The 14,370-nt window shown below is 42.6% G+C and overlaps 1 protein-coding gene across 1 annotated transcript in view; it reads left to right on the top strand.

The window, feature by feature from the left end:
- The window catches only part of ELAVL4 (ELAV like neuron-specific RNA binding protein 4), an 88,905-nt gene that overhangs the window by 50,247 nt on the left and 24,288 nt on the right, over window positions 1-14,370 (top strand). Inside the window, exon 5 of the mRNA XM_005872506.2 lies at window positions 12,992-13,095. Within this exon, the coding sequence (XP_005872568.1) occupies window positions 12,992-13,095 (104 nt within the window). The remainder of the gene's footprint in view (window positions 1-12,991; window positions 13,096-14,370) is intronic.

The raw sequence follows: 14,370 nt of genomic DNA, 5'->3' as shown, positions 1-14,370 counted from the left end.
TTTTGCTTCTTTTTTCTCTTCCTTTTCCTGGATCTGGGGAATTTCTGTCTTTTTAAACATTTGTTGGAACTGAACTGGGCTGTCAAGACCATGGATGTGAGCTTCACATCTGGTACTGTACTATCAATGACGTTCTTGACAACAGGGACGGGGGTATTCATCTCTGCGTTTCACACAGCTTTTAGTGTAAGTCCATGACCAGAGAGCCCAACCCCTTTGTTCAGAAATGGCACACTGACAGAGATTTTCAGACAAAGTCCTTCTCCAGCTCATATTTGACATCCTGACTTATCTCTACAGACACATATTATTTACTTCTCCTCCCTCATAGAGAGCCATGAATTTCCTTTTACTTTGAATAAAGGCAGTTTTCATAGATTTATATTCAGTTAATATTTGTGAAGCATCTACCTTGTGCCAAGCCCTCTCACATAACTTATCTCCTATAACCTAAATCCCAACATGATATCAGGCCCCTTCACCTGCCCTTTTTAAGAATAGTGTCTGATGGGAGATTTGGAAGCCCTTGTCTTAGTGCCTAGATTCAACAGTTCCTTTCACCCACAGACATTTCACCCACAGACAGTCCCATTTTGCCCAAAGGCTAATTACAGTGTATGTAATTAGCATTAACCTGGCAACTTTTTCTGCCTCTCCTTCCTTTGATACTAAACCCTCATCTAACATCAGCTACCTTTCAGGAATCACCTGTGGGTTCATATCCATTCTGGGTGGAGTCTTGGCTATTTGACTTCCAGATCTTTGTTTCATGTGAGAGTAAGCCAACCTCTAGAAGTCAGAGTGCTGGTTCATTTCTCTGGCTAGCGGGGAGTTTGCCGAATTCCCCTTCTTTTTGTTTCAACTCTTGTCAAAAATATTTTTAATTGTGTGACTATTCTTTCCTATCAGTAAAATCTTCTGAACATAATTTAATATCATGTTGTTTTGATTAAGAGTCTTTCATTGCCCCCAGGGTCATCCATCTGAACACTTCTTTTTGTGTGCTAAATGCTGAATGGGAGATACTTGTCAGGAAAGCTTCTATTGTCCCTGGTACATTACCTAAAATAGATTCTTCTTTCTGTTTCTTCTTAAGCAATACTTGATAGTTACTTTTTATTTATCAAGAAAGAATCACCTTTCTTTCTTGGAAAGACATAAGAAAAGTAGGGCTCAAATTAGTTCTGTGTGTTTTTTTTTCATTTATTGAGGTTTGTTATTAAAATGTATAAGAACTGTCATTTGTAATAACTTATTTTATAGGACAAACCAAAAGAAGTTAAAAACAAAAAACACTCATTTGAGAATTGGTTGGTTTTCTTTTTGAAAGAGTGTAGCTTTGTAACTGGTCCTTCCTGCTTTGGGGACTGCTGAAATCACTGTGTACACTTCGTGAATTTCCATGTGCCTCACCCTCCTAACAGGCATTGTTTCACGTCACTTGAACAATTTGATAATATTGTCTCTGAAATCAGAAGTCACTATTAAAGCCTGTGTGGGCTTTGGAGCCAGATGGTCTTGGGATCTGAGACCTCTGGACATCATGTCCTTGATTGTAAATGGCAGTGATAATGCTTACCTGTAGGATTGTTTGGGGGAGTCGATGAGAAGATAAAAATAAACACTCAGGTATAACAACAACAAAAAGAGAAATATGTACTATTAACTAGATGGTAGGAATCTTTTCACAATGTATATGGATATCAAGTCATCATGATGTATACTTGAAATATCTCACAATCCTACCTGTCAATTATACCTCAATAAAGTTGGGGTGAGGAGAGAAATTAAGCACTCAGTACGGTAACTGGCACACAGTAAGCACTGAAAAATGATAACTATTCTTGATACTGTTCATTTGATTATTGAATTCATTCATTCATCCGTTCAACATAAATTTATTGAAAGCCTACTATGTGCCAGACATTGGTCATATCAGATTAATAAGACCCCTGTTCCTGCCCTAAGGAACTTAGGGCCCATTGAGAAATGCATTTGGTTCAGTGAGCTTGTATTGAATGCCCACTGTGGGCCAAGTGCTGTGCTTGTTGCCATCTTGATGCCACATGATGAGTTCTTAACCTCTGGGAAATCACATCTACTTAGGAAGCCAGGATGTAGCCTCTGGAAATAACCAAGTACTGGCTCAATATAATTTTAAATACTTTGGAAATTCAGAATAAGTAAGGCTGGGTCTTGTCTTTTTTAATAGTGTTTGTTGTTGGCAGAGAGCAGACACACTCAAAATTTCAAATGTCTAATGACTCCTGAGGCCCTGCCAGAGGTATGGGGAGATCTCATCTATGCAACTGAGCACAGATTCTGCTTAGAAACAGCATTGACAGTCCAGGATGATATCAACAACCCCTGGCCTCTGGCAGTGATGGCTATAAACTCAGTGGCAGTCCACTTTCCTAAAGGGATGGATGCTCATGCTGTCCCCTCCGCCTGGAGTGTTCTTCTCTGTCTTTTGCCTGTTATCTTCTAGAGTCTTTTCAAATTAGTCTCAGCTCAGGTATATCCTCCAGAAACCCTCTCTCCTTCTCACTGTCATAACACCTAACCAGTACTTTAAGACTATCACTGTTGATTCATACTAGACCATGAATTCCTTGCTTCTTCTTTGGTCCTCGCTTTCCAAATCCGTGGAAGAAGAGACCTGAAAATGATTGATACTAAAGTCCTTTCCAAGACTGCAATTCTGTGATGTAACAGATATAGTCTGACAGACACACCAAGTTAGAAGATAGGAATGGGATAATTTTGGGTATATATTGGAATTAAATGGCAAGAATGAGAACTTAGAGATAGTACTAGAATATATTGAGCCTCTCTAGAATATATTGAGCCTTTCTCGAAGTCTCGGGCACACTGTGCTCTGTCAGGGCAGGTGTTTAGTACACAGATGAGCACGTATTCTGAAAACCAGGGCACGGCTGAAAGGGGTATGCATCTGGCTATTATTCTCTGGCCAAATAACTTTGGGTTTGTTACTTCTCCTTTCTGGGACTCAGTTTTTCCTTCTGTAGAAAGGCTTGCTTCAGAGGTTGCAAAGATTTAAATAATGATGTATGTAAAGTGCTTGGCCTATAGTAGGTACTTAATAAATACCCTTTATTATTCTTATTTTCTCAATTAAAAATCAGAATAAACTGAAACAAGTTGTGAGCATGGGTCTAAATCAGCGGTTCTCAACCTGTGGGTCGCGACCCCTTGGGGGGTCGAATGACCCTTTCACAGGTGTCACCTAAGACCATCGGAAAACACATATATAATTACATATTGTTTTTGTGATTAATCACTATGCTTTAATTATGTTCAATTTGTAACAATGAAATTGGGGGTCTCCACAACATGAGGAACTGTATTAAAGGGTCGCGGCATTAGGAAGGTTGAGAATCACTGGTCTAAATAATTGTAATTTAGAATCTTTGAATCTTAACATTAGAAGGGATCTTATGGGCCCATCTTGCTAACTGCTGTAGCATCTCCTGATAAAATGTAGGTCTGCCTTCACATTTGCCATAATTCTAGTCATGGAGCAGCCTCACATGGCAGCCCACACCCTCATAAAATCATTATTAAAAAGTTCTTACTTTTGTCAAAGCAAAATCTACTCCCTCTTCTATTGTGTGATTCTTGCCTTCTCCCTGAGGCCCCCACAGTGTAATCTACCCCTGCCTTTTTATGTCAGCCTTTCAAATATTGGAAGGGGCCTGAGCACCTCGAGAGTCTTCTGTCCTTCATTCTACAGCCCACGAGTCTTCCAGATGTGTCTCATGGGATCTGGTTCCATACCTCTTACCAGCATCTAGACACAGGTGATACCCTGGTGGAAGATTTTGCCACTCTTCCTGGTGCCTTTCTGTTTGATATATGGGTAATTGAGGTTGATTAAGAGGGTGTAAATAGATAATATTCATTCATTCAACCAACAGACATTTACTGGATGTCCAAAAGATATCACAGACCATGGGCATACAAAGATGAATAAAATACCATTTTGGCCTCTACTTCCTCTTATCTAGTGAGGAGCATAGACACATTAAGAGATCATTTTGAAAAGGTGTGTCAGTGAGAGTGTTTACCTGATCTGTAAGGCCGAGGGGAGGCACTAAAATGACTGCCGCACATCTTCCTCAGCAGCACGTAGAATCAGCTTGAAACAAGGGATGGTCCTTTCCTCTTTTCATTCATTTGACAAGTGCTATGGTAAGTGGACCTCACATTCACTTGTGCCATTGCTCCAACATGCCAAGCATGCTCCTGCCTCAGGGCCTTTGCACATGAGATTTCCTCTGTCTGGAATGCCCTTCCCTCAGATGGGGGAGACTGGCTACCTCCTTTCCCTCAGGTCTCTGCTCTCAGGTCACCTTAGTAGTGAGGCCTTACCTTACCACTGTGTTAAAAAATTGTAACTTCACCCACACACACACACACACTGCCTTTCCCTTTTCTCCCTAGAATTCAGCATCATCTGACAAACTGTATAATTTTTTATGTGTTCCTTATCCTACTCCCTCATCCCAAATCTGATGGCAAAAACCAAGTATTTTTTGTTCTCTGCTATATTCCTAGTGAATATGCCTGGCACATAATAAATGCTCAATAAATGTCTACAGGATAAATTAATATAGTGCTTGAATTCAGCCTCAGGAATGGAATCCCATCCTTTGATAAGGGAACCTTATCAAAATTCTAATCTTTCTTCGAAGCCCAACTTAAAAGCCCCCACCTCCAGGAAGCCTTCCCTACTCTGCTCGGTTAAAATCAGTCTCTACCTCCTCTCTGTTCCTATATACAGCTTTAAAAGAAAAATCTCTGGTATATTTATTGTTTTTGCTGAACTATAATTATCCTATATAATAAAGAGCTAAAATTCTACAGCCCACGAGTCTTCCAGATGTGTCTCATGGGATCTGGTTCCATACCTCTTACCAGCATCTAGACACAGGTGATACCCTGGTGGAAGATTTTGCCACTCTTCCTGGTGCCTTTCTGTTTGATATATGGGTAATTGAGGTTGATTAAGAGGGTGTAAATAGATAATATTCATTCATTCAACCAACAGACATTTACTGGATGTCCAAAAGATATCACAGACCATGGGCATACAAAGATGAATAAAATACCATTTTGGCCTCTACTTCCTCTTATCTAGTGAGGAGCATAGACACATTAAGAGATCATTTTGAAAAGGTGTGTCAGTGAGAGTGTTTACCTGATCTGTAAGGCCGAGGGGAGGCACTAAAATGACTGCCGCACATCTTCCTCAGCAGCACGTAGAATCAGCTTGAAACAAGGGATGGTCCTTTCCTCTTTTCATTCATTTGACAAGTGCTATGGTAAGTGGACCTCACATTCACTTGTGCCATTGCTCCAACATGCCAAGCATGCTCCTGCCTCAGGGCCTTTGCACATGAGATTTCCTCTGTCTGGAATGCCCTTCCCTCAGATGGGGGAGACTGGCTACCTCCTTTCCCTCAGGTCTCTGCTCTCAGGTCACCTTAGTAGTGAGGCCTTACCTTACCACTGTGTTAAAAAATTGTAACTTCACCCACACACACACACACACTGCCTTTCCCTTTTCTCCCTAGAATTCAGCATCATCTGACAAACTGTATAATTTTTTATGTGTTCCTTATCCTACTCCCTCATCCCAAATCTGATGGCAAAAACCAAGTATTTTTTGTTCTCTGCTATATTCCTAGTGAATATGCCTGGCACATAATAAATGCTCAATAAATGTCTACAGGATAAATTAATATAGTGCTTGAATTCAGCCTCAGGAATGGAATCCCATCCTTTGATAAGGGAACCTTATCAAAATTCTAATCTTTCTTCGAAGCCCAACTTAAAAGCCCCCACCTCCAGGAAGCCTTCCCTACTCTGCTCGGTTAAAATCAGTCTCTACCTCCTCTCTGTTCCTATATACAGCTTTAAAAGAAAAATCTCTGGTATATTTATTGTTTTTGCTGAACTATAATTATCCTATATAATAAAGAGCTAAAATGCTAATTAGACCAGACGGCAGAATGACCTTCCAAAACGACCTTTTGGAATGACCTTCCAGAACGACCACTGGGTGGGGGGCGGGGGTGGCGCTGTGAGTCAGACAGGGCCATGAGGGCCGAGGCAGCCAGGGCCGCAAAGACCTACTCTTGCACGAATTTTGTGCACCAGGCCTCTAGTTTCTTATATTTGTCTTTCCCTTCAACGTAATAAATCCCCTTGGTTATTTTGGGGCCCACTCATAGTATCTACCATGTAGGAGATGCCAGTTATATGTGCTCCAAGGGAAAAGAAAAGCATCAAAAACATTCTTCACCTTCAAGGAGGCTGGACCTCATTGAGGAGATAGCATCCTCTCGGGCAATAGTGTAAGGGGCTGGGAGAAGGAAGAAAAGGAACCATCTACTGAGTATCTGTTATAAACCAGGTACTTTACCTGCATTATCACTTTTAATCCTTCTAATAACTCCATAAAAATAATATTAAGTCCATTTTACAGATGAGATGACTGCGACAGAAAGGGGCAAAGTAGAAATGCAAAATTTGGGGATGAAAAGAAATAGCAAATATTAAGAAATTCTGAGAGCTTTCCCATCAGTGCTTCCCTTCCCTGTGACTCTGGGTAAGATGTGTAGGTGCAGGGAGGTTCATTTAACTTTGCCAGGGTCACACAGCAATAGCTGAAGCTGCCGTTCTTACAGGTCCCCAGGTGATGCCAGTGATGCTGGTGTAGGGACATACTTAGAGCAGTAAGACTTTAAGCAACAACTGTGTGAACTACTAACAGAAAGTCAATCTTCTGACTAGTTGGCTTTACAAACACTGAGTTTGCAGGGGAAAAAAGTCAAGACTCAGCCAAACAGATGTAAACTCTCACAGAAAAGGGATGGCATAGGGCAGACCCATGGATGCACCAGCATCTCAAAGCAGCCCCTGTCAATGTGAAGGAGGGAAGGAGATCCCAACAGGGTTTGTGCCTCCCCTTGAGTTCTTACCTCACGCCCGACACTCTGCTGTGCCTTGGCACAGAGGCCAGATCCCATAGAGAGAAAGCGTGAGCTGCAAAATCACACAGACCTGGGTTCATGCAAATCCTAGCCCTGGAGCCTACTTCCTGTTTGACTTTGGGCAGGTTAACACTTCTTAGCCTCGCTTCCCGTATCTGCACAATGGGCCTTGTGTACCCATTTCACACAGGATTATATTAGGTCCTCTTACCAGGCCATTTAGCATAGTGCCTGGCATAAAATAGGCACTGAATAAATTGTAGCAGTTCTTCGTCCACATGCTAATATAGTTAATCCTCACAGCGATCCTTTGATTGTGAGGATAAGGGATTATCCCTGTTTTCCAGATAAGGGAACAGGCTGATGAAGCTTAAATGACTTAACCAACATACAGAAAATATGGTTTTGAGCCCCCACCCCACTGCCCGCACACACGTGTGCAGTAACAGCCACAGAGCTCTCTGCCCTCTTTTGGGTGAGTTCAGGTAGATTTCAAGGCAGCTGACAGCCAGGAAAGCCCTCAGGACTGGCAGGAGGGAGTGCTGGGATGTGGAGTTGGCTTCGGTTAACCCAGCATGTGGGTTACCGCTACACAGGTGATCTTGAGGTGACTGGGGATTTTATCATGTGCTTTGAGAACAGAATTTCAGCCTGAGCTAGGGGTTCTAACATCCACAAAAATTCCTTACTCAACTCAGAAGTTTTCGTCAACAGCAGCTACCCATCTGGCAGCCCCCCTCGGGGGCTTTGCAGATGAGGGAAGTAACTGTGAGGTTTCTGGAGAATGACGCTTTTTGAAGACAGAAAGAGCAAGCTGTGCAGGTTAGCAGTGCAGAAATGCTGAGGTTCCTTCTGGCCAGCCCTGCAAGGGGACAGACAACTTCTCTGCTGCTGCCATCAGCCATGAGGATGTCACATTCGGAATCCTGCTGTCATAACCCCCATGACCTCAAAGGCAAGGGACAACAACTTCTGTCCTGAATGACTGGGAAAATGAGGGGTTATATCAGCTATGGTGGTCACACTCCCTAGAGTTTAAGTACAAATTAAAAATGCTTAACGCAAACTATCAGCAATAATCTGCTTTTTCTTAGGTGATTCAGAAAAGCCTCAGAGGTATTTCAGGGCCTCAAAACAGTTGTCAATAACATTTTAGTTCAAATGGAGTCACTGTGGTTATCGCAAAGGATACCAGATTTGGAGTCAAAAGCTCTAGACCGGGTCAAACTATGGCCCAAAAGACAAATTGAGCCCACTGCCTGTTTTTCTAAATAAAGTTTTATTGGAACACAGACACTCATTTGTTTACATGTCGTCTGTGGCTGCTTTCATACTACAATGGCAGAGTTGTCATGACAGGGCCTGGAGGACCCACCAATGCTAAACTATTTGCCATCTCACCCTATGTATAAAACAATTTCCCCATCCCCTGATCTAGACTAAGATTCAGCTCTGTAACGTAGGGAAAAGCAGTGCACTTTCCCCTGCACTTCAGTTTCCACATCTGTAAAATGATGATTATCTCTCCCACAGGCTGTTGTGGGAATTGAATGCGACAGAAGGGGGAGAGGGGAGAGCACTTTGGAAACCCAGAGTCTCTGTGGAAGGTGGGCAGGGATGGGTTTTATCATCCACCTGAACGATGCTGCAGAAGCCACCTAGGACATTTTTTGTCTGTGTTGTGTTTTCCAATCATCCCTGATGTTAGCTTATTGTCGTGTTCTCTCCTTTCCCCAGGGACCCGCCCTCTACCTCTTCTCCCTCCCAAACATAAAAACATCTGGTCATATGCTTCCAGAATTAAAGAATTAGTACAAATGTGTTTATCCATTCTTTCACTTAGCCAGTATTTGTTGAGTACCCTCTATGTTCAAAGATGCAAACTTTTATAAGCTAGTTTTTGGGGAGAGAAGTGGTTGACGTCTAAGGGGAGAAGTTAGGTGTACAAATCATTATAGCAGAATAGAGATTTCACCACGTCACACTAGGAGGACACGGCATGTGTTTGTGTTGTGCATGTGCGATTTACAAAAACAGAAATACTCAGGTTCAGATTTAAGAAAAGCTTGGTAAGAAAAAAAAACCTGTTTAATCCAAAACCCAACTGAAATGCCTTAAAATGTAGGCATTATGTGTGGAAGTTTTCCTTGGAAACTACATTCTAATTTTAAGTTGCTATCCCCAAACTACCAAGAATGCATGTCCTCCTCATGGGTGGTCATTGGAGACCCCCCCCCCTTTGCCCATGTTCAGGACTATCAAGGACTGGTTACATGTAAGGGCTGTAGGTTACCTGGGCTTCAAAAAGCCAGGTTCTCACCATAGTTTCTGAATTTTGGAGGCAGTCTTTATTTCATAATATCTTACCTCTTTATTGATTTATTTTTTCTTTATTGATAATTCAACAAACATTAACTTCAGTAATTTAATTTTTTATTTGTTCAACTTGCTATCAAAATTAATTCATTAATTGAGAACAAAAATTAAGTTTAATTTTCTGTTCTGAAAATACTGCCGCCATACCTATATAGTCAAATCTTGCCATGGCTAATAAAGAAAGAAGACCCATTTATTTGGGGGGGGGTGCAGTGGGGGGAGGAGAGAAAGAATAATATAAGGACTGACCATATCTATGTTTGGGTCCTACATATACACTTAGCTCTAGGCTCCTGACTGGGTCCCTTGGGCCTTCCCAGCATGGTGGCTCTCTTGGTCCCCATGGATATAGTGCTGGCATTTTTTTGTGCATGTGTTTCATCTATATTTTTCTATGTACATTTAAATACAGAACTGCAAATCCACAACCTATCGCCAATATATGGCCACCAAAACACAAAATTCTTCCTTATTTTACTCTCCCCCACTACTAAAAGAATTTTGAAAGAAATGGGTCTTTGGATTTTATATTTTCTACCTAGGGGTTTAGTCCTCTATAGACTGTTGTAAAGAGGGTGTTTAGTTCCATAGAGCACTTTTTATTAGACTTAGCAGGACTCCTGTGATGGCAAGAGGCCCGTGAAGCAGCCTGTTTGGGAACTAGGTTAACCACAGGTAGTTTCACTGGGCTGCCAGCTTATCTCATAGCTTTCAATTCACAGGCAAGATTTCCACTTCTGCCCTCCTCTTGTTCAATGCAGTGTTCTGTTTAGAGTTTGCAATTCATTATTTCATATCAAGGAGTATCTCCAATCGTTTTTCCTCTTGCTTTCTAAAAGGATATTCATCTGGTTTTTACTTTTCCTAGAACACTCTCTTTCTTGATATTAAGCACAGTCTCTCTCTCTAAAGCTAGAGCACATAATGATAATACTGTAGTCAAGTACTAAGGTGATGGTGGGTTTGGGACTGATACAGGCAGGGGGAGAGCTATGACTCAGGAGTCCTCTCCTTCACTTGATCTTCAGAACCTTCCCAAGACCTGAGAGTGTTTCTTCCTCCTGAAACAAAGGTCCACAATCTATAATAATAAAAGCATAACGTGCTAATTAGACCGGACAGCCGAACTACCTTCCGGATGAAGCTGGGGCTGGGAGGGCTGAGGCAGCCGGAGCTGCGATGGGCCAAGGCAGCCAGGGCTACAAGGGGCTTGGCCCTTGCACAAATTTCGTGCATCGGGCCTCTAGTAAAGATAAAATGTAGAATGTATAACAATCATAGCCGCTCTACTATTTATTTCCGATTTCTGTAAACATATGAATAATTAGAAAGAAAGATAGCGTATCAGGGAACATGCATCACTGGTAGGCATGATAAATTCCTCCACATATATTCCATCACTGTGATGAATTATGAACTATTTGGATTTAGGTTCAATGTTTGCAGTTAAGTGGTGAGTGTTTTGTCTATATTTTTTCATTTTAGTTTTACACAAAATATTTAGTGGGACAGGCTGACTGTCTGACTCATTTCCTAGAACTCATACCTGTGGTTTATCATTGAGAGTATTGCTTTTTGAAATGCCCTTTGAAGCAGCCCAACTTGGTGCATGACCGTTTAACATAAATAACTGTAAAAATATTTTAGTACAGTCATTTTTAAGGCTTCTCTTATATACAAGATAAATAGGACTAATAAATTTGCATGGTGAAAATGGAAATTTGCATGATGAAAATGAATTTAATTAGGTAAATTTAGTTAGGCTTGTTGAGGTGAAGCCAAATTTAAGATAAATGATATTTTTAAACCAATGAAATTAATCTCTTTTACTTTTTTGATTTGCAGAAAATTTTGTGGGATGTGTGGCAAGGTCCTGTAATTCACACACACCTCTCTCTCACACTTACTCTTCTGTGTACACACTCACAGACAGACACACACCACGATCACAGTGAAAGGGGAAGAGAAGGGTCCCAGTGGCTGGAGGCTGCTCGGGATTCTCTCCTCCTTTTTCAGTTACTCATTCTGGCTGGTGAAGGGTATATCTGGAAAAGTTTGCCCCTTCCCCTGTCTTTTCCTATTCTAACTCTGTTATTCCAAAACACAAAGGAATGTGCTAATGGAAAGAATTGTCATTTGGGGGGCAAAAAAAAATGCATTTGCGTTTCCTTATGATTCTCTTTGTTTCCATCCTATAAAGGATAACAAAGTCACCCACTTTCTGATCCAGAACCCAACTTGTTTTCCCAGGTTCCCTCCTACAACCGACACAAACACAGACATTTACCAGCAAAACAGAAGCTGTTGGAAAGATTTTTTTGGCTGCTGAAATGGGCTCCTGTCACCAGGACATGGCAGGCTTTTTGTTGTATTGTCTCCTAGCCCCGGCCGCTGTACTCCAAAGGGAGCTTTATGTAATCAGTCCTCCCTGACGTGTGATGTCCTGTCATTTTCCTCCCCTCGGCTCTGCAGCCACCCACAAATCAATAGCATTGCCTGGGAAGTTTCAGCTGGTTTGCAGCCACCCTGAGCTCTGTGTTTCTTAAAGGGTATGTCAGTAAATGTAAAGTTTCCTAATGATATTTCTGGCTGATGGCACATGGCAGAGCTGATGGACTATTTATAATCAGTGGCACGATCGCAAACACATTATTTTTATTTCACTTAGGGGGGAGCCCTGTCACTTGCCACCTCTCTTTGCAGACAAGTGGATGCCGTCTCCACCCAAAGGAGCTAAATTCTCTTTGAAGAATGTGCCTGCACACACCCCCTTTGCGTTAGGAGCTCCTCAGTCCTTTCCAATAGAACCCACCCCTCTTTTATGATTATTGGGCTGGGGGAATGATGGAGGCAATGAATTATTTGCAGCGACTGCTTAAAATTCTGGCCCTGCCTTCACTATAATGTCTCCTCCAATCTTTGCTGCTCAGCTCCTGCTGCATTCCTCTGGGTGTGGGTGTGGCTGGCGTGACTGAGGCAGCAGACACGGCTCCTACATCCAGCACTTGCCCCAGTTTTACAGGACTAAGCATAGCAGAGCTGTCTTTTGTTGAGCAGCTACTATGTTCTTAGCAATGTATTGGGTAGACATTTTATATACAATATCTCATCAACCCTCTCAAACCTGTTTGTGGCAAGTGCCACAAACTTTGGAGACAAGTCATTTAATCTCCTATCCCCTCCACATCTCTGAGATGTCACACCGCTTACAGGGAAATTCCCGGGACTCAAGTTCAGTTCTCTCTAACAAATGACACTTGTTCTCCATCCACTACCCTGTCCTGCCTCTTCTCCACTAAGGGGACATTGGCGTATATATGGTGTGGATGTGCAGGAGTGCGTACCCATTCCCACCTTGGGCAGCTCCGTGAGCTTAAAAACTGACCAGAATGAAACATGAAAGAATTTGAAATTTCTCAACCTGAGGGTAAATCCTGGTATAACAGGAACCATATACTAGGAGGGTTTGGATTCACTGCAATGGGAAGTGTTACCTCTATAAAGATATTGAGCTTTCTCTCTCTCTCTCTCTCTCTCTCTCTCTCTCTCTCTCTCTCTTTCTCTCTCTCTCTCTTTTTTAAAAAATGTTTCCACAGGACAGAGTTTAGGGTATGGATTCGTTAACTATATTGATCCAAAGGATGCAGAGAAAGCCATCAACACTTTAAATGGACTCAGACTCCAGACCAAAACCATAAAGGTAAGAGGTGATATTCTGGCTCCTGATTGGGGAGGCGCTGGTTGATTTCATCCCTTTGTTCTAATAAATACAGGCCATGAGGAAGCTGGAGGTGATGCTCTTTATTTATTCAGAGGACATTTCCTGGGGACACAGATCATTACGGAAGAGTGAAGTGAGGGCTGAGCACAGGGAGGGAACACAAGCGGTGGATGTCAGGGATGACTACCCCACATGGAAGGCCTGTGAGCCCGAGTCTGCAGAGATGGCCAGAGTTGAGCTACGGGAAGAAGCTGAGATAAGAAGCTGTTCCAGGCAGAGGGAACAGCACATGCAACGCTTTGAAAATGTACATAAATATTGTGAGTGGGGAACAGCAGATGGACTAGTGTGGCCTACGTTTGGATGGGGGGTGGGTGAGGGCAGGGGCCTCATGTGCCAGGTTGAGCAGCTTGGCTTTACCTAAAGGTAGAGAGGACCCTCCTGAGACTTGAAAAGGAAAAATCAGTTATAAAATAAATACACTAGTGAACTGGTGTACAAAATCGACAGGAACAAAGGAATGACCAAAAAAGGAACATTCCAGGCATCTGAAAATAATCAGACCAGTAAATAATATCTATGCAAGGGTTAAGGTGAAAAATAACGGTGACCCAGAGCCTGCTCCTCCAGACCAAGGCTTCTGCAGCTGGATTGTCACTCTCAGTTCAGACTTCACCTGATGGGGTCCTTCAGAAGGTGGTGCCATTGGCTTTGAGGCCCCCTCTGACAGCCAGTGGTGAGCTTCTGAATGGAGCCTGCCTCCTCTGCCTCCCTTTCCCGGCCACCCCACCTAGCGTCCTGTTTGGGGGCAGCTGCCAGCCAATTAATGAGCCCCATTCTTCATAGCCTATTAAACCAGGGGAGGTGTCTCCTGGGCACTCTTATCCTCACAACAGCAAGTCTGACACAAAGGAGGACAAAAGAGAAACCTCTCCCAGAATGGAAATCTATAGATGGCACCAGCTCTCTGTCTGAAAACACACAACCAGAACTTCTTAGTTCAACAGAGCTGCTTCTCCCACAGCCAGGCTGACAGGGGAGACTAGTGGTGTAAGAGCATCTTACCATAGCTGGGAGGCAACCAAAACAAAACCTTCTCTTTGGGGAATATATTATGTGACTGTCTTTCCTTTCTTCCTTCCTTTCTTTTTTCATCCTCCATCCCTCCCTCTCTCTCTCCACTTCCTCCTCCCTTCCTTCCTTCCTTCCTTCCTTCCTTCCTTCCTTCCTTCCTTCCTTCCTTCCTTCCTTCAG

Source organism: Myotis brandtii, unplaced genomic scaffold (assembly GCF_000412655.1).
Source record: "Myotis brandtii unplaced genomic scaffold, ASM41265v1 scaffold382, whole genome shotgun sequence".
NCBI lineage: Eukaryota > Metazoa > Chordata > Mammalia > Chiroptera > Vespertilionidae > Myotis > Myotis brandtii.
This window is presented reverse-complemented; position numbering and strand designations above follow the sequence as displayed.